Source organism: Lonchura striata, chromosome 2 (genome assembly GCF_050655825.1).
Source record: "Lonchura striata isolate lonStrDom1 chromosome 2, ASM5065582v1, whole genome shotgun sequence".
Taxonomy (NCBI): domain Eukaryota; kingdom Metazoa; phylum Chordata; class Aves; order Passeriformes; family Estrildidae; genus Lonchura; species Lonchura striata.
Genome location: NC_140704.1, coordinates 23,571,943 through 23,591,677, shown reverse-complemented (window position 1 = coordinate 23,591,677; position 19,735 = coordinate 23,571,943). Strand labels below are relative to the sequence as shown.

At 34.3% G+C, this 19,735-nt stretch overlaps 1 protein-coding gene across 7 annotated transcripts in view; it reads right to left on the bottom strand.

The window, feature by feature from the left end:
- ANKIB1 (ankyrin repeat and IBR domain containing 1) overlaps positions 1–19,735 on the bottom strand; it is an 87,234-nt gene that overhangs the window by 20,625 nt on the left and 46,874 nt on the right. For all 7 annotated transcript variants that reach the window (XM_021551677.4, XM_021551682.4, XM_021551681.4 and 4 more), the window contains exons 4-8: positions 15,179–15,361; positions 8,613–8,730; positions 4,967–5,175; positions 2,654–2,742; positions 829–973 (exon numbers count right to left, since the gene is read on the bottom strand). In XM_021551677.4, coding sequence (XP_021407352.2) covers positions 829–973; positions 2,654–2,742; positions 4,967–5,175; positions 8,613–8,730; positions 15,179–15,361 — 744 coding nt within the window. The remainder of the gene's footprint in view (positions 1–828; positions 974–2,653; positions 2,743–4,966; positions 5,176–8,612; positions 8,731–15,178; positions 15,362–19,735) is intronic.

Genomic DNA, 19,735 nt, shown 5'->3' with positions numbered 1-19,735 from the left:
GTATTTTTGGTTAATGTAACAAGTCTTCTTTTTCTCTGAGGAGAAAAAAAGGAACTTCCACTACTTTGTTTTGAACCTATTCTGATCAACAGTCAAAATAAAATATGCAAAATATGAATCAGATCTGTTAATTTAATTTGCATCTCATTGTGCAATAAAGAGACTTGTTGCAGAGAAAGTACTGTACTGTAAATGAAAAAAATATCTACTTCTGCCCTGCCACTGATAAAGTAGCACATTTCTCAAGACTAGTTCATTACTACACTAGTATAAAAGAAGAAAGCTAAATTAAAAGATTGTTTTTAAAAACAAATTGCAATGATGAAAACAAATACATTAAAAAACCCAGGAAAATCAAATCAATATTTTCCTACTCCTTCACCCATATACAGTAATCATATCAAGCATAGTACTAGGAAGTTTTATAAAAGGAAACACATGCCATTTCTGAATACAGTAAAAACAATCTGAAAACTTTAAAAATTTCAAATTGCGAACACAACTCTGAGTGATTAAAACCTTCATATCACCTGCTATGAAAATGAGTTGATAAAATTATTTTATTAATACTGCATTAGGAAATGTACTATGGAAATATGGCATTTCTACTTAAGGAATATATAAAAAATGTTCTTTATTTTTTTCTCCGTGATATGGCAAACATTGATATTATGCTACATAAGAGCCAATACATATGTGCACATATTTGTTTATGAATTTCTACTTGGAAAATTCCAGATATATTGCAGCCTTTCATACAGAAGTTTTAAGTTACCTTTTATAAAATGGAATAGAGTTCAAGAGTACAAGAACAGTTTGATAATTTACCTTAATGTCAAATTGAAGGTATCGCTTGTCCATCTCCTTGGAAACCACACTTTCTATGATGTCTACAGGCACAAGCTGGAAACAATCATATGCTGGGCAAAAAATGTTGTGAGCTTCACCCTCCTGAATTTTCAGATTCAAAAATCTGCCAGAATTTTTCCAGTTGGTATTTGTGAATAGAAAGTAAAAGTGAAAAGGCTGTTGAGTACTTTACACTTATGTTCACAGGTATTCACAATAAATACTTTTCAAACAGAGAAATAAAAGTATCCCTTTCTGCTTAAAAGAGCTACAAATTTGATGAACAGCATAATTAAAAAAAATAACATTGTCATGGTTCAAATGTGAGCATCATCAGCAGTATTTAGCCCAATGTTTGTGGTTTCCATCCTTGCCATTTATCACACAGTTCTTTATTGTTTAATTAAACTGAGCATTATTTCTACCTTAAATCAGAAACAGAATATGCAAGTGTAATTAATCTAGGAAATAATTAATTTAATACACAATTATTTTCTACAACTGTGCTAATAAAACTAGGCCTGTTTTTGGACACAAATGTCTAAACACAGAACAAGCTCAAAAATGTGCTGTTGTTTAGTTTGAATGCTGTAACAGGTTTATTATTCTGCCAACAAGGATGCCACCATTCTAACTTTAATCATTTAAAGGATAGGCAGTTATTCTAAGGTAGTCATCTGAGATCCTTCAATAGTTAAGGCAGAGATACCTGTCAATACATCCCATCTTAGATTTGTATCTTAGAGTTGGGTAACTCAGTCCTGGCTATAACCCAAGTGACTTAGGAATGACTGGCTCAGAAAGATGAATTCCACCCTCAGTGTGCCACCACAAATACTTGCCATTGAACTGTGGCTCTGAGCCTGTGGCTCTGAGCTGGCCCCTGTGTCCTGCACAAAGGACACACAGTCCAGCAGCCAAATTAGAAGCACCACGTCAAACCAGCGATCTCTTGGTAACTCCTACATTCTGCCAAGGGATTTGCAAGGCAAGAGACTCACAACTAACAATTTTCTTGCCACTGAAAAGAACTGCCTTTGGAAAGCTCATGTGGAAAAGAAAGTTTTCTTCCTTAGCACCAGAACTATGGGTTCATAGGAATGGGGTTGATCTGCAGTAGGAATAGCTGTGCAGAAATGGTGCTGTAACAAGACACTACAGGAGCAGAGATCAAGTAGTACAATCTCCTGAATGGCGACACAGATGAATACAAAGCACTGCATACAAATACAATTATTCCTGGGAAATATGATTAATATTTATACTACCCTAATTATCCATGTCTGAGTTTTTCACTGGCATGACTACTCTGACCTATGCAGTAACAAGAGCATTAGATTAATAGAACTTCTAAGTGAAATCTACCCCTCAGTTATTAACTCTCAACATAAAGAAAGAATTTTAATTGCTTTTCTGATTGGAAATGGATTCACAATGCCTAAGTTTAGTGTACTAAACCCAGAGATGGAATTAAGCATGTGCTTAATTTAGAAACTGTAAACCCCAATGGTGCCAACACCACACACACTCACTGAGCAAATCAAGAGTAGGCTTATCTATTTACACACAAGCTTAAAACATTTGATTAAGAATCTTGCGTAGTCAGGACCTAAACAAACATTACATAAGCCTAAACCAGTAATGGTTGATTGAGTGACAATTAAAATAGTCCATAGGTTCAAACCAGCAATTCTGTGAAACCCAAACAGTACTTCAGCATTAGCTGTTTAAAGTCTCTGTCCTTTCCTCCTCAACACAGCAAGTATGAAAGTTTCTCACATGATGGAGAAGTACAGATACTCACGCCTCCCAGCAAGCTCTGCAGAAGTCATGTCCACAAGGCATATCCACTGGGTCTTCAAACACAGAAATATTACACATACAAATGTCACACTGTAAATGACAAAAATGCTTTTGATTAACAAATACCCTAAAGCTTTTTGTATTGTTAGCAGAATGAGTTATGTTGGAAAATCTCAGCAAAAATTTAAAGCAGTGTTTGGTAGGGGGAAAAAAATCTAACTGTATCCAGAAAAAAAAGTTAACTAAGCTATATGAATGGGAAAGACTTGGTATCTCTGTTTTTATAACTCTCTATCCAGAGAGCACATTTTGGGCTGCTTTTTGCAGTGTCCTTGAGCTCAGGAAGTGCTTCACTCTGCAGAGTGTTGGAATCTCAGAGTTCTAGGTCCAAATGGAGCTGTGTTTTTCACCAGCTTCACACACAGCCAGAAATCAGTTTGGAGATGACAGAGGCTACAGGAAATGTTTAGCATCTCACACACTCAGGTCTAAATCAAGGTGGAGCAGTTTGAGTGCACAGCAGTGGCAGAAAATACTTTAAGTAATAACCTACATATATATAATTTTTTAAAATAGAGGTTTTTGATCAAAATGAAGAATAAGTTACACTACAAATACCCCACTATAAGATATAATTGCTGAATTTTACAGAAGAAGGCACTAAAGAAAAATAACACTGAATACTGAGACCCTTACTCTGATAGAGTCAAAGAGTAGGGATGAAAATACTCACTGCTTATGTGTGAAAATACTCACTAGTTATGTGTGGAAATAAATACTAATGCTCTTCAAGAAATAAAAAATTATTTTTCTTTTCATTGAAACAAAGACACCATGAAAATGCATTTCAACTTCGAATGCATTAGGTATTATATACACATAGGACAGCTTCAGAAAGTTAGCCTGTGGTATGTGACTTTAAAAGCACTTACATTACAGCCAAAACGAAATCAAACAAAAAAATAATGGCCTTTTAAGTGTTAAACTCAGTGAAGATATGTATTGTTCCTTCATTCATTTAAACTTATTATCTTGCCAAAAATAAATATTTTAGAAGTTGAAAATGCATTAAAAATAACTTCTATTAAATTTATATGAGCTGTGAATTTTGTTCAAAATGTATCTTTAAAGTAAGGAATTTAATGAAGACCCAAGTTAAAACATCAAATAAAAATGTTTACTGGAACTATTTATAAAATAAGATGCAAATGCAAAACATGTAAAGGAGCCTTATACCTTGTAGCTTTATTTTATCTATTCCTTTTAGTTTTCATTTTCCTGGCAAAATGAGATTTGGTAGTTCAGATAAGATTCTTAAACAAACAGGAACATTAAATGTGTAACTCTGGACCTGGATTGAGACACACTAGATCTATAATGGCAATCATTATCCACACCTGCATTCCTGGCTTATAGACCATCAATGAAAAACAAAACACACAATGTAAAACTGAGGATATATAATCTCCTGTTCAACATTTTAATTAGAAATTATTCGCGGACCATATTTAACTGCTATTGGAAATAAATGTACAATAACAATATACCTTCTATAGAGCATTTTACAGCATTTTACAATTAAAGAAATAAAATATTTCTATGTGATTTAATTTTAATATGAGATTTTGCGATTATCCATCTGAAAGACTGCACGTAATATTCTAAGAAAATGCTTAGATCATGGAGCAATAGTTTTATAATGCTGCAGCTGTGGATTATTAAAAAGAGAACTCTGTCTTCCAAAAGAGCCACACTGATTTTAATGAAAGGCGCTTTCATATTTCAAATTTGCAATAGCTTTGTAAACTGCTTGAAGCAGCCCACACATAGTAAAAGTAATTATAAGCTTACAGTACACTAGTGGGCTGACATTTCAAAATGCAGACAAAGACAATTTTGTTTTCTAAAGAAAAAATTTTCAAAAGGCAGGGTTCACAGAACTGCGTACATTCAGGGAAATGGATACAATAAAAGTGAACATCTTGATAGGGATGAGATGAAAAGTTCAAAAGAGCCAAATGCACTGATGTGACTGTAGCTGTCTAAAATGAGAGTTTGTGAATGACAGCCAAGGTAAAAACAGAATGGTTTCCATTTGCCAGATGCTGAACCGTTTTATCATATAGAATGTTTAAGGTGTCAACTTCTCAACAGAGAAGTGTTTCTCTGTTTCTCTGCTTTTTCACTTTTGGAAAGAGAAACACTTTATACTTTCACAAAGGTATTTTTGGCAGCTGCCCTGTCTACACAGGTGCACTGCGTTTAGAAATCAGCTGTTTTGCCCTGCTGGTTTAAGATCTATTTATAAATTTACCACAGCTGTCTCCATGTCTCCTGGTGAGGGGCTGATTTCATCAGGGGAAGTGATGGAAGAGCGAGTGGTGCGTGGGGTCCGTGGGGACGGGAGCGTGTCCCACGCGTTGTACCCGCTCGGAGGGGGCGTTGGCATCTGAACCCCGGAACGCTGGCAGCAGTGCTCCGGGTTACACATCCAGGCTTCCAGTAACTTCTCCCTGTCCCAGTCTTCGAGAAATATAGAGATACAGGAAATTATGCAACTGACAATGTTTAAAATGTATTTTGTAACTGCATCCTCAAAAGAACACTAAACAAAAAAAAAATTTAAATAAATAACTATAATGAAGTGTAATCGAATGGAACTTCAGACATTCCATTTCAGAGAACACACGCCAAGATAATTTGTAATGCAATGCATTTTTGTAAATAACTGCATCACAAACATCTCCTTTCCCTGTAATATGTCTTAACATATTTTTGTTATTTATTTACAGCAGTTGTAGTAGCTAGAAGACTCAGCTGAAAACCAGAACTGTACTATCACAGACAGATGAAAATAGACCAACCCTCACACCAATGAATTTTCATTATTTTTTCTTTCTATTAAAAAAAAAAAATTGTTTAATATGGATTCAATTTTATGTTGTGGGTTTTTTTGGTTTTTTGGGGTTGTTTTTTTTTATTTTTTTAATGAAGCCAGGATATACAGGAAAAATACTAAGATTACAAAAAGATTTGTGATTTAATGAATTCCCAGTCTTTATATATATATATACCTATAAATGTGTTTCTGGGGGAGGGGGGGGGGGGTGGGAATCCACCTAAGAACAAAGAAAATTTCATATATTCTCACTACATTTTATTCTGCACTTGTTAGTGAATACTTTATTTTTATTCATAATTAACACTGCCTATTTATATACAAAAAACAACTAGTGAAACAATATATAATATAATTGTTTGAAATGCATTCTGTTTCTGATTCTTAAGATTAATACTAAAGATATCTTCAGAATTGCAGGTTTTTTCTACCCAAAATACTTGAAAGTTCTCATTTAAGTATAAATCTATCAAATTCCTATACAGATTTTAATCTAAACTCATCAACGCTACACACAGATCTGACAAATTTGAATTTCATAAACTGTTAGAAATTTCCCAATTTTTTCCTACTGCTTTAAATAACTAAAGTTTGGGGATTTTTTGAAGTGCTGCGTACTCTCAAAGAAACATCAATGTTATTAACCAGAAGATGTTTTATTTTTATTTAATTTTATTTTTATAAGGAAAAGATAGTTCTCCTATCCTGTATTAGTGCTGAGAAAAAAAAGATGTGTTCTAAGCAATACATAGTAAAAGTATTGCCTCTGTAAAAAAAAAACTATTTGAGCTGCAAGTGATTTATTGATCAGTTCCTTACTTATCTAAGCTAAAACATATCACGGGTTAGTTTAATTTCATTTGTTTAAAGATATGGATCCACACACTTACACATCAAAACTTACAAATTTTATCAGCATTTTTTCATACTACCCTGAGTTTATAACCTTTCAGAGCGGGCTGACTGATGTTAAGATACAGATAAAATTTGCTAGAAATTTTCTTGACTTTCTCTGTTGTACTGTATCTTTAAAATAGGTAAGGACTAAGAGATATCACTAAATAGATCCACTTTGTTCTCTTTACTAACTTATGAATTTTAGTAAAATACAAGGTATATTTGTTGAATTGCCTGTTTTTATCCTGAAATCCATTGCTGTATACTGAATTAGAAGAGAAACAATGTTAAAAATACACTTGTAGAAAAACTGTAAAGCTTTCATGACTGCCACAATAATATTTTTTCTAATCTTGGCTTTAATACTACATACTTCTGTCTCAAATAAAAGAAAAAAAGGAAAATACTCTCTTAGTGTCTGTGTCAATAACTTGATATAGTTATACAATAAAAGAAAGCAAAGTCTGGTGGATTAAGTATTATACACCTGTACACTATTAAACATTATATAAGTATGATCTTTCCAAGAATTTAAAACATGCTTTTCATACCTTGTGTGAATTAAACCAAGATTTCACATTATTCCTCTGTGAATTTCAAAATTTAATGCAAAAACATTACAATTTCTCATTTGATGTTTATTCTCTAAACCTCTGTAAACACCTGAGTTATTTCCTTTACTAAGCTGAATCAATACAGCTACAGACAAAATAGTTGATTTTTTCATGACTTGCTAATTGTCTGTGCTTCTTTCTGAGCACTGGCCAATTGCATTAAGTTACCAGAACATCACTAAGGCAACATCAGTAGAATGACCTTTCCAACACAGACTGATTTCTTCTCAATTTTCAATTCCTGCTTGCTAGATGTTGGTGGACATTTCTCCACCATTTACATCAACCTCACTGATTTTCAACTACTTGCAGACTGAGCTGAGAGTCTGAACAATTTGAACAATTTTCCTCTTCCAAATATCTGCCCAAGTTATGAAGACTATGCAGTCAAATATTTATGATTTTTAGCCTTACTAAGACTATTCTGGGAATACAACATAGCATTCAAATATTGCACATATTATAAATATAATATAAGAATTAAACAAAGAATCAACATAATAATATATATATATATGCAAGGACTGTGCCTTAAATATTATCATAATGGTTACTTAACTCAATGTTAAAAGGAACACAAATACCAGCTATGGAAAATAATGTAAAAGAGATGAGTTTCAGGTACCACAACTCCTCATTAAAGTGTACAAAAAGCTGTGGGTTTAAAATAATGTCTTTCTATTTCACTTTTCTCTCTCCCACTGACTTTAACAAGGAGAACACAAAAATAATAGGGTATGAAAGCCTAATCCAGCAACACAGTGATGAGCATACAAACCATTAACTGCCTGAGTAGTTCCTTTGGCATAAAGTAACAATGCAGATGCTTCAGTAAGCATAAGTTGTGAATCATTCAGTCAAAGCCTAAAGCTTACACCGAGTTTCAGAGATACTTTTGTCTGAAGAAAACACACTGAATCCAGTATATTCCCTTTCTGACAACCCCAGCTTAACTTGAAAAAGAATATAGATTTATTTCAGTGAAAATAAACTAGTTACAGATATGCACATGGAAAAGCATACCCTGTATACAAAGTGTAACTATAAAAAATCCTCCAAAGGACATACACTCATATAATTTAAACCCAAGGCAATTTCCAACCACTTATTACAATGGTCAGACTGCTTTTATTGCAATAAAAAATAAATTTTAAAATGTTGATCTGGTTTTATACACAAATACATAGTGGCAGAAAACCAACAGTCAGACAAAAATAGGTTTGATGAATTTTACTTTTTTGACATAAAAACTATGTAAGTTTTACTCCTGTGTCTCTCTCACCAAAAGAGGGTGTTTCTGTTTTTCCACACTGCTGAAGTTAAACTGTCTTCCATTATAATTCCTAGTTTGAATCACTTTTCTATCAGCTTCCCCGTCTGCCTCAATGTTTTTGACATACTGCAGCTGTACTTCTTTCTGAAGTACTGTGTGGTCTGTTTCCTGCTATTAACCATTACTTCTCTTTTCCTTGGAAATAAAGTGCAAACATAAAACTGTGGTTTTGCATTTGCTGAAAGCAGTTTATTTAGACTTTAAGGTTTGGGATTACCATGTGCCCGAAGTAGAGCTTCTGCAGTAAAGAGCGGGGCTTGGAGCATGTCAGCAGATTCCACGATCAGCATGTCCTTAAGCCTTCGCAGGTCTTGGAGTCTTAGCCCCTCATATGGCTTGAAGAAGATAAAGAAAGATAATTTATGTCTAATAGTTTCAAGTTAGTCTCTAATACAGTATTAAAAAGAAAGCATTCAAAGCACTATTACTGATTACTATTACCATCTCAGCTGCAAGGCAGTATGGAACAAAATTTATTCACCGTGCACACCAATGATCATGCAAAGCTACATGGAAACAATGTAATTTTGTTATATTTACAGTATGATTTTGTAAACTTCAAAATCTAAAAGCATTTCTTCCAGGTATAATGGAGAACTCTAAAGTTCTCCATTATAGCAGGAAGCCATCTTCAAATTATAAGCTATCCTAACATTGACTGTCTCCCAAAAACAAGCTAGATTTTCACAGAATCTAGATTAACTTTGATTCAGTGATTAGGCCTCAGGTATTGTGGAAGAGGTATGAGAATGCACAATTAGATTTGAACTAAGGATTTAGAGAAGGGCCAGACAAAGGACAGGTTATCATACATTGCATTCACTGACTACACATTAATTGAGACCCGTTAACTCTGAATTGGTCTGCAGGGGATACATTGAGGCATTAGACAGTGAGAGGTTTGTGAACAGAATCCAGTATCTGGATCTTCTGAGGCAATAGCCACCCTTTCAGAAACAAAGTCCACCCCCAGTAGGACAGATGAAACATTCAATTAGATGTTTGTAGAAATACTATTAAGGTTGAGGTTGAAAGAGACCTTCAAATGTCATTTGTTCCAGCATTCCTCCTCAATCAGGGCCAGCTGCCCAGGATGATGTCCAGATGGCTTTTGGACATCTCCAGGGCTGGGGATATATTGTACATGGAAATATCAAAACAGTTTTCGAGAAACAACATCCAATTCTCATAGCCCTACAGAGAGCAGATCATCCAGCTGCCTTCTTGATCTGGACATCTATCCCCTAGTTACAACATTAAAACTCAAATCAGAAAGACAAAAAAGAAGAAGTAATTTAGGATTCTGAATTAGTTCCAACCAAGAGAGCAGACATACACACATATGTTTGCAGACTCATTTTTAAAACTAAGAAAGACTATGACAGCAAATAATGTCTTTGTTAGTGTTGCACAGAGAAAATTTTCCATAGGTAGAAAGAGAAAAAAAAAAAATGTGGGAGGGTCTGCAAAGAGAATGAATACAGAAAGGATATGTAAAAACCATTATTCTTTCATGCACTGGTTTTATTTATTTAAAGGGTAGCTAACAATATATTTAAAACATTTGACATAATGTGTTACATGCTCAGAACTAATCAGGAACCTGGGCACCAAAGGGCAATTGTCTTCAGCAATTTGGAGATGGAAGGACACAGCAGCAGTGATGACAAATAATGACAGTTAAGACCATGCATTATTATTTACTATCTATATTTTGGTTTTATGTAGACCATAGTCCAGGACTCTCCATGCTAGATTGTAAGGACACAAATGTATGCATGCATACATAGCCAGAAAGCAAAAGACTGGTTCTGTCCTCGAAAGGTTACAATCTAAGTAAAATTCTACTATCCCCTTTAAGGATAACAAGCAGAAGGCAGAAGTGATGGAGATAATGGATACCCTGGGTTGCTAAATGATTTGCTCTTTTGAGACACCTATTCAAAAAATGTATCTTTCTTCTTGTGTTCCAGACATCATAATTAACTCCACAATGCATCTAAAACTTATGACTGACTCACACAAATACTTCTGTTAGCTAATCAGTAAAATAAACAGGTGCTTCTCCCTACTAGAAACTTTGCCATCAGCAAGAGTAATGTTCCACAGATCTGCATTGGGTCTGTGTTCTTATTGAGAAAACAAGCAAAGCAGAAGAGAAATGACCTGCAAGTGTCCTGACCTGTAAGTTTGGGCAGTTTCTCTATGTCCTTCCAGTGCTGATGATGCATAACTCAGTAAAGGACAAGCTGAACGTTAATGGCTTGCACTGAAATAAATCTGGGCCACTTGGATTAACATCATGCTGGAACTTGACTGACCTTCTTAACTTATTACAAAAGAGATATTTTTTTAAAAAACATTTCAGAGTGACAGGGATAGAAACAACTGTGTGCCAGAATGATTATAATTGTGCTGTATATACAGCAAAGAAACAGAAGCAGAATGGTCATGACTGAATCTGAACTCCATCTGAATTGCAATTGTAAAGCAATCAGCTGTGTCAGCACAACAGCACTCAATTCTTGAAGACCAAACACATCACAAGAAAAAATATCTTTTTTGTTAAATTTGCAACATATAAGCATATTTTAGGACCTGTTATTTTATCCTGAAATGCAGACATGTTCAGAATTATATTTAATTGACTGGTTCTAGGTCAACCACTGTCAAGTATCTCCCCTTGAGTAACAGACTACTATATTACCTCAACTGGAGCATTCCACACAACCCAGAAGGGAGTTTTGGATCTTCAGATTTTAAGAATCCTAATTTTATCTTTTTAAGTATAAGGGAAACATTCCCTAAGAATGTGTTTGAAACATCAGAGCCCCACAGAAGAAGCTGAAAGAAATTTTAGGCTAGCACTATTAAGGAGGTTAATCTGGAAATTCCAGAGTGAATACTTTATACAATTAACCTTAAAAACATAATGTGTACAAGACAGTCTTGTAGAGATTTGTAATGATACAGTCTTTAGCTATGAGTTTGTACATCCAGGATGTAAAATCAGAGAGGTTTATTTTTAACTACTTTGAACACTAATGACTTATCTCTGCAATGCCATGTGCTAGAAAGGATTTTGACTACAGTTTATGATGCTTGGCTCCTTTAATGGTCGTTTATGGAGGAACTCTTTATTGACATTTGCTGTGAAAAAGACGTTCAATGTTAGCATAATTTAAGTATATATAATGATTTTGAAATATACTATAGGAGTTACTACTTTAATACACTGCTGAGCTTCTCAAAACAGATACCAACACTTCTGCATTTCAAAAGCCCTTTTTTTCTTCTCCAGTTCTACTACAAATGTTTAGATATCATAAATTATACCTTTTTCTTCTCCTGAAAGTACTTTCAGTATGTAAGCTGATTATTTTAACAGTTCATTTCAAGCTATTATTACTTTCTTCACTTTTAAAGCACCATTAAAATAGACAGGGGTAAAGTAACTCTTTGCTACATTCTTGCTAACGCTTTGTCAATTAAATGGTGACAAAACACTTCATGTAAACATCCTTCTTTATGGAAGGATGGAGTTCTGCAGTTAATGGAGTAATATATTAAAAATTATTTATTCTCCATTTAACTCATTCAAGTAGAATTATATGCACTATATGTATATTGACACTACATGTATCTTAACTAAATGTGGTCCCCTTCTCTCACTTCATAAACCATTCTCTATCGGTTGAGATAAAATAAATTTGAATAATTTAAGATAACTCTTTGTACTTATGGTATTTATATTACTTATATATTTATATGACATCAATTCAGGATTTGAAAAAATCATTCAAATTTTATACACTCAGTAAATCTGTGATACATTCACTATCAGTGTATTTCTTCAGTATTCAGTAGAACATATGTAAAAGAAATGAATAAATTATATATTTTGCTGTTGGATAAGGGATTTCATTGTGTCTGACTGAGAGCCAAAACTGTTGTGGATGATCTGCTCTGAGGTACTGCTCATTCCCAGGCACTTCTCATGCAAATTTAAAACATTACATGATTTAATTGAAAGGAAGAACCCTTTCAGTCTGAAGATTCCCAGGGATACAGCACCAAGACAAATATGCTCTCATGCTACAACAAATCACAATGTAAAAGACTGTGTGAAAGAACAACCAAAATCTATATTACCAGCTTAAGAACAATCACTTAATGTCATTGTGATTACATTGTGAAAATACACAACTGGATCTAAAAGATTTAAAAGATAGATTTATCTTCAATTGGATTTAAAAGATAGATTTAGATTTTATACATCAAAGATTTTTTTGAGATTACTCAACAAAGAGCAAAAAAAACAAGAAAAAAAGAATTGTGTTCTCCTGTAAACATGGCAGGCTCTGAAGAGGAGATATTGGGTACTATCATTCCAGATACTACTGTGCAGATCTTAAACACTGGAGTTAAGCCCATTTAGCTGTTCTGCCTAGGAAGAAATCCTATTCATGGTTTTCAAATATTCTATCTTTTCCTGTAACCTTCATTCAAAAGATGCAGTTCCTTTGAAAATGCATTTCATAGTGTTCAAAGTTTTTTAATTATTCATGAATGAATATTTTCTGTTTTGGAAGGATGTTGAATGGCAACAATTACAAGCTGAATGCGATGCTAAACAAGCATCTTGTACACTCCGTCCCTCAGTGTTTAATAATATATAAAAATGAAACTGAGAGAAAAAAAAGTAAAGGATCATCCTTGAGAGGCAATTTTGGTGAAGCATCTGTGCTATGGGGGTTTTGACAGAGGCATCACCATAGGCAGCAGTAAGTGCAGCTGTCACTGCCCATCCCAGACATTTGTATACCGACCTGGAGGATGAGGACATGCGGCCATTTGGATTGCAGCTCAGTGCAACTCTTTCTACGGCTGTTTTTTCAATTGATTTTAGCCACTCTGAGGGCTAGGATTGAAAGATTAACTTCTGGCTACACGCTCTTGGCATCTCCCTTGTGCCAGCACTTGCTCTCTTAGAGATAAACAAGATGTTAGAGAAATTATCCCACTGGAAAGTCATAAAGAAAGGGGGAGAAAATCAGCAGGGAGGATGTGAAGACAGAACTGCTCTATGTAAATTCTCAAGGTCATCAATAGGAGTGCCAAATTGCAGGCTGACATTTTTTGGCTTGTGAACATTTAGAACACGTGGGAAAGCGGCCCTGGTATGCGAGATAGACAACTGTACAGTCCCTTGTATCAAGTCTTGCAGCTGGTTTTGCTCAGCATCTACCTTACACAGGTATGAGCCAACGTCTTCTCTTACAGAAAAGCATATTCAAGTGGCTCTTGATTTGTCCCACCCATATCTGTAAGTTCCTTGTCTTCTTACCTGTGCTGGTGTATATGCCAGCAAACCCCTGGTATAAGTATGATGATAACAATTATTCAGCTTAAATAATACAGTTATATATTACCACTCTTGGAACTTTTTTCTTCTTTTAAGCCAAAACATAGCTATGATCCAGCTGAAACAATAACCTTCCAAATAGTTCTACTTGCATAACCAGAGGAGTAGCAAACTGCAATTGTGGCAAGAAACTGCTGCAGCCTTTTGAAATGTTTCTGCCAAGAGAGAATGTAAGTTCAAACTATCTTCTTACAGTTTGGATGCCTCTACATGGAAATATTCAGAGACATTAAAATGAGTTAATTACATTTGCTATTTCAATATATTAAATACATTAAACCTCATCTCTAAATGTCTCATCTAGGAATAAACTATCTAATTAACACTGTTTATATTTGAATTTATCCAAGAAAAATGGTCAAAAAATTAAATGGACACTACAAGGACTTCCTTACTCTCAAATAAAAGTGACAACGAGTGGCATTTTTCAGGGGAACAGTTAATGTGATCTAAGCCTACTAAAGTATTTTCTTTTAAACATCATTAGGTCATACATGGGCCCAGCTAGTAAAAAGCCAAGCTAAGCTATTTCTGAAGGGAGTAACCCTAGAGAAATCTATTGTCCTTGAATTTAAACAGAATTAATTTGTGATATTTACTGAATCATATAATCGATCTATGTATTCTGATTTAGAATTTTAGTTACCTAAAATCTGATCATGAATGGGGAGGAAACTTATACTCAGAATCTTTTTGGTCTTTTAAATTATCTTTATGGAATCACAGTTGCCTGTAAGGCATAACAAACTTCAAGCCAATTTTTTGTCTGTGAATTGTCTCTCTCTTTCAAAAATTTACTTGGAAGTAATACCACTTGTTATTACCTGTTTTTCATACAAAATCTGGTATGCAGTAGCTTCAGGCATCATGTCATAAAACAAGCAAGTAAATGCACAATGTTGAAGTCCTGCACTAGTCAATTTTGAGTGATTTTGTAACATTCAACCCAGTCTTAGTCCAGGAAAAGTTTACCAACTCTATTCCACAGATCTTCTCCTTTTCAGAATTTATTTTGTCCTAATTTTTGAGACAAAAAGGCATCTTAAGAAATAAAAAAAATTAAATAATGTTTGGTTTAGAGAAACTGTTTTTGAGTTTACTGGCCTCACTGTATCTCTTCCAGCCTCACAGCCTGCAAGACAGTCCACATAATTAAGATATTAATATAATTTCTGTTTCTTTTGACAATGCATTTGTTATCTTCTCAGAGCTTAACTTGAAAACTACACAGAGCTGTGCTAAAACTGTTTATAAATACAAAGTACAGTACCTACTGAAACACTTGCAGACTTGTGCCACAATGTAACTGCTACAAGTATAAATGTGCAAAATACTTCAGATTTAAAGTATCCTCTGACCTCTTTTTTGTCTAAAGCAGCATACTCAGCTTCAATGCTCTCAGCTTCAGGATCACGTGAAAATACCATTCGAGATTCCAGGTTAAGAGCCAGCTCTTTGTGGTGCTGTTTCTCTGCACAGTCACATGGGGTATCTTTATTTTCATTTTCTGCAAACAAATCTCCACCATGTTTTACTAGAAGCTGAAAAGTAAAATGGCAAAATAAGCAGTTATTTATTTGCAACTCTAATATCAACCTAAATAAAAGGCATGTGAGTTAAGGAAAAACAAAAACAACAACAAAAAAACAAGAACAGAACAAATATTACAATAATAATAATAGTCTTTAGAAACAAGGATTATCTATTGTTAATAAATAAATTGCTGTTTGCTTTCACACATAATTATAACTATATCCACAGTAATTCCACAGAACAACAAAATCTAAGAAATACATTACAAGGTAATGTTGCACAATATATTAGTTAGGTTTTAAAGACTAAAATTCTGCTTTACTGATATGGTCAAGTTCCCCATAGAAAATGAGGGTTCTGAGGCCCTCAAGTATGTGTCAAGATGGAGATAATAACACCTTTATATATTCTTTCTACACAGGCACAACTCCACCATTTGTACACTTGTGCTGACAGAAAATAATGATTCCTTGGGTAGGACAGATCAGAGGATACTGATTCACAGGGAGCACAAAATACTACTGGCAGCTCTACTTTGGTTTTGAGGACATGAAAAAAGTGAAATTAAATAATGTTTATTCTAGCAATTCTAATATGGTCCAGTATCGTGCCAATCTTGTCTCTTACCAGTAACCCTCCCAAAATGCAGTCTCTAATTACTAAACCTTTGTGCTGCTCTCCTTAACTTGCTGACTTGGTCTTCTGCTATAAACTGACCTGATATAAGCAAGGACAGCATATGCCACAGATTTTAAAGGCCCAGGTGGACCATTCTGCTGATTTATTATGACACCTTTATATCATTACTAAAATGATTCATCTTGTTTCTAAATAAAGTCTATAAACATTATCCTGACTTCAGAGCATGATGTCTGTAACAACACTATCCAGGGTATTTCAAAACTCAGGTTCTAATTTTTGTACTTCTAAAAACGTCCAAACTTCTCTAAAATTATCTGTTTTTCATATAAGCCTTTTAGACAGAATGTTTTTCACAAATCTGGATTCATTCTTGTAGATTGGGAAATCTTTCCCACATTCTCAAAAAAAAAAAAAAAAAAACAGAGCAAACCCAAAAATACCACAAACCAGTGCAATGACAAGATTTAGTTGAGGAATACTAGTGTCATTGTGTATTTGATCTTCATAGCAGAGTAACAGGCAGAAATACAGATGATACTGGGACAATCACCAAGATACACAGCCAACAGTTAACCTTTGTTCTATCTAAACTTCTTAACATTGCCAAAACTTTGTTAACCTGAGTATCATATTCTATCTGTTCACTTTAACCTCTAAGAGAAATTTAACTAAGGTAACTAAGAAACCTTCTGAGGGAAAAGAATAATATATTTGAAGGAACGTTCCATAGACTTATGCAGCTCAAAATCTAATCTGCAAGATGAGGAACATGCAAAGCAAATAATGATGCCATATTTCTCTAGAAGTATTGTTAAAAGTCTTGTGTTGCTTGATTAATTGAGATTAATAGTATAAACAATCATCTTAGCAATTTAAACAATTGTAAAAATACCATTTAGTATGCCAAATATACTGTGATAGTGTGGAGTATATCTGCATAAAACCAAAACTGTTCAGCATGAAAGTTATTATTATTCAGTAGTTTGAGGTAAGCACATAATTTTACCCAAACTATCTTTAGCAATGTGTTCCACACAGCTGTTCTGCTTGGAGGAAAAATCTAACACATGTGAATGAAGCAATATCAAGACTGCACATTTGACTATCAACTTGGAACAAGTCACCTTGTAGGTACTTCACCCAAAAGGATCTATATTTGAGGTTTCCTTTTTTTTATTTGGGTGTGGTGGGAATAGGCAGTGATACAAAACTGGGGTTTTCCTAAAAAGTGGTGGAAAGTGAAGGAGACAATAAAAAGCAATGCTGCTCTGAAGTGAGAGTAAAACCACAAAAAATGGGAAAAAGGCACTCCTTGGGTCCAAGAGAACTTCAGTTTCTGGAGAGAGGGAGGACAACTTAAGGATTAGGATCAGTTTTTTTGTATCTTTTTTTTTTTTTTTTTGTTAAGAATTTTAATCCCCAAATACTTCTAGGAACAAAGAGATAATTGTTAAATTCCTTCACTGATCTCTTGGTTTCAGGCTTGGTGAAGGCTTGTAGTGTTCCTGTTCATAAATCTGCTCCTGCTGAATGAGTTAGAAGGACTGCAAACCACAGACTGGAGAATTTAGGATATCTCAGATCCAAGTTATCTATCCCATGGTAGGGCAAATGAAGAAGTTTGAACTTGGGGGTGTACACTATGTTTTAATGCAGAAATCATGACTAGTTAGGACTACATAACCCTGGCAAACTGCAATCCATGTGGATGAGACTGTAAATTATTCTTCAAAGACAAACTGAAAGCAAATTAGAGTCAGAAATTGTTTACTCAATTACAATAAGTATTGTCAAGATAACATAACTCAGTTTATATAATTAAATGGGGAACTAGCAGTCTAGTACTGGATTTATATTGAATGAATCACATTACATACACTGAGAAATACAAATCATTTGTAAAGAAGCACAAACCATGAACTTTTATGATGAGTTTAAAATAAGTTGACTTTAGTCTGCAGTTAAAAGCTGCAGCCAAGCTCCAGAACCACAATTCACTCTATAGCAGCTGTGATTCTTTCTGACATTACAGTCTGCCTGGATTTTACTGCATGAACCCATTTGCTTCACACTCCTGAAATTGAAACTTTTTTAACTAGTGTGTGTAACATCACTGTATAGACCCATGTTGGGACATGAAGGCAGAAACAGGCAGAAGACTCCTTGCTCAAATCCCTTGTAAATCTGAAGTCTAAGTATGTAAATACTAGATATTGAAATATGTTGGAAACTTGTTGCTAAAGTTTTCTTCTATTTACAATTTCTCTACCAGAAACAACCTTTCTTATATCAAATAATTTATGTATGTGTTTTTCACCAACATTTTTCAGAGGTCATTCAGTGCTAATTGATATCTTCCATTTTCTCATATGAAATGCACATTTGTCCTCTATTGTATAATAATGTAAATAAAAATATATTTAAAAGCAAATGTCTCATCTTGAGGAAAGATAGATATAACACCTGTGAGTGAAATTACTATAGGCAGACTTTTTCAGGAAGTTGGATCACATAAGTGGCACTGAAGCAAGAGAACCAACGGTTATAGTCCTTTGCAATCAGTTTTTTTATCAAAAAATCAACATAAAAGCAGTAGTAACACAGACCTAGAAGACAGCCTGATATTTGTTTACAAATAAATCACATCACAAGGGGCTCTAAATCAGTCTTTTAACCATTATTTATTTTGGTTTAAAGAGTCAGACAACACTGTCATTCAGTTAGCATGCACACAGTTAGCAGTTAGCTGGGTCTGAGTATACTTCAGCTAGAAAAGACTGCATGGTGACTTGCCTCCCTGGTGAAATCATTAAGTGTAAATAATAATTTCTAAGCACATGTTGAAGACAAACTGCTGGTGTGGAGCTTGAAGAGCTGTAACAACATGGCGCAGAGGAAAGAGAAGGTGCAGACACAAGATTCAGGCTGTGTTACTGGAGATTAAATATGAGCATCTAACAGCAGCATTCTCTTAACTCCTCTCAGTACTGAGCAGGGAACCAGAGAGGCAAAACCTTAAATAATAGCACAGAAAATGGCATCAGGAAGTTGAGTTTTCATTCATTAGAAGCTCAAAAAACTAAGGATGATCTATATACTAACAGAATGAAAGAAGGGTTGGATATTGGAAATAAAAACACACTATCTGAACTCTATAGAAAGTACTAATGAAAAATCAGAAGGTAAAGAAGAATATTCAGTTCAAGAGGGTGCATAGCTGAGGCTGGGGAATTGAAATGACAAACTTTAATATATCCAGATAATATCTGGAAACTTGGTGGAATTACAATCAGCAAACATAATGCAAGAATCATAGAGAAGGTGATGATACATACCTTTTTTCAATAAAGCCCAAACAAACACATAAACAAACTAACTCTATCAAGAAAAACCAGTGGTATATAATTCTGTAATTAAACAACCAAAAAAAACACCCTTGGTGAACGACCTGACTAAAACCATAACAATAAAGGTAACATGGCTACTAAGTAAGAATAAAAGTGCTGCTTTTAATAAAAGGGAAAAAAACACCAAAATAAAGGGAATTTCCATCACTGCATCTTCCAAGTATATTTAGAAAATATATAAGCTAATGAATTACTCTTAAATTAAAATTTCAGACTACATAGGTGACTAGGTAATAGACAAAGCAGTCAGCAAACACATGAGAGGAGAAGCAACTCCTGTCTTCGTCCAGAGTAGCCTGTAAGACCTAATTTGAAATGTTACTATCAAAGCAC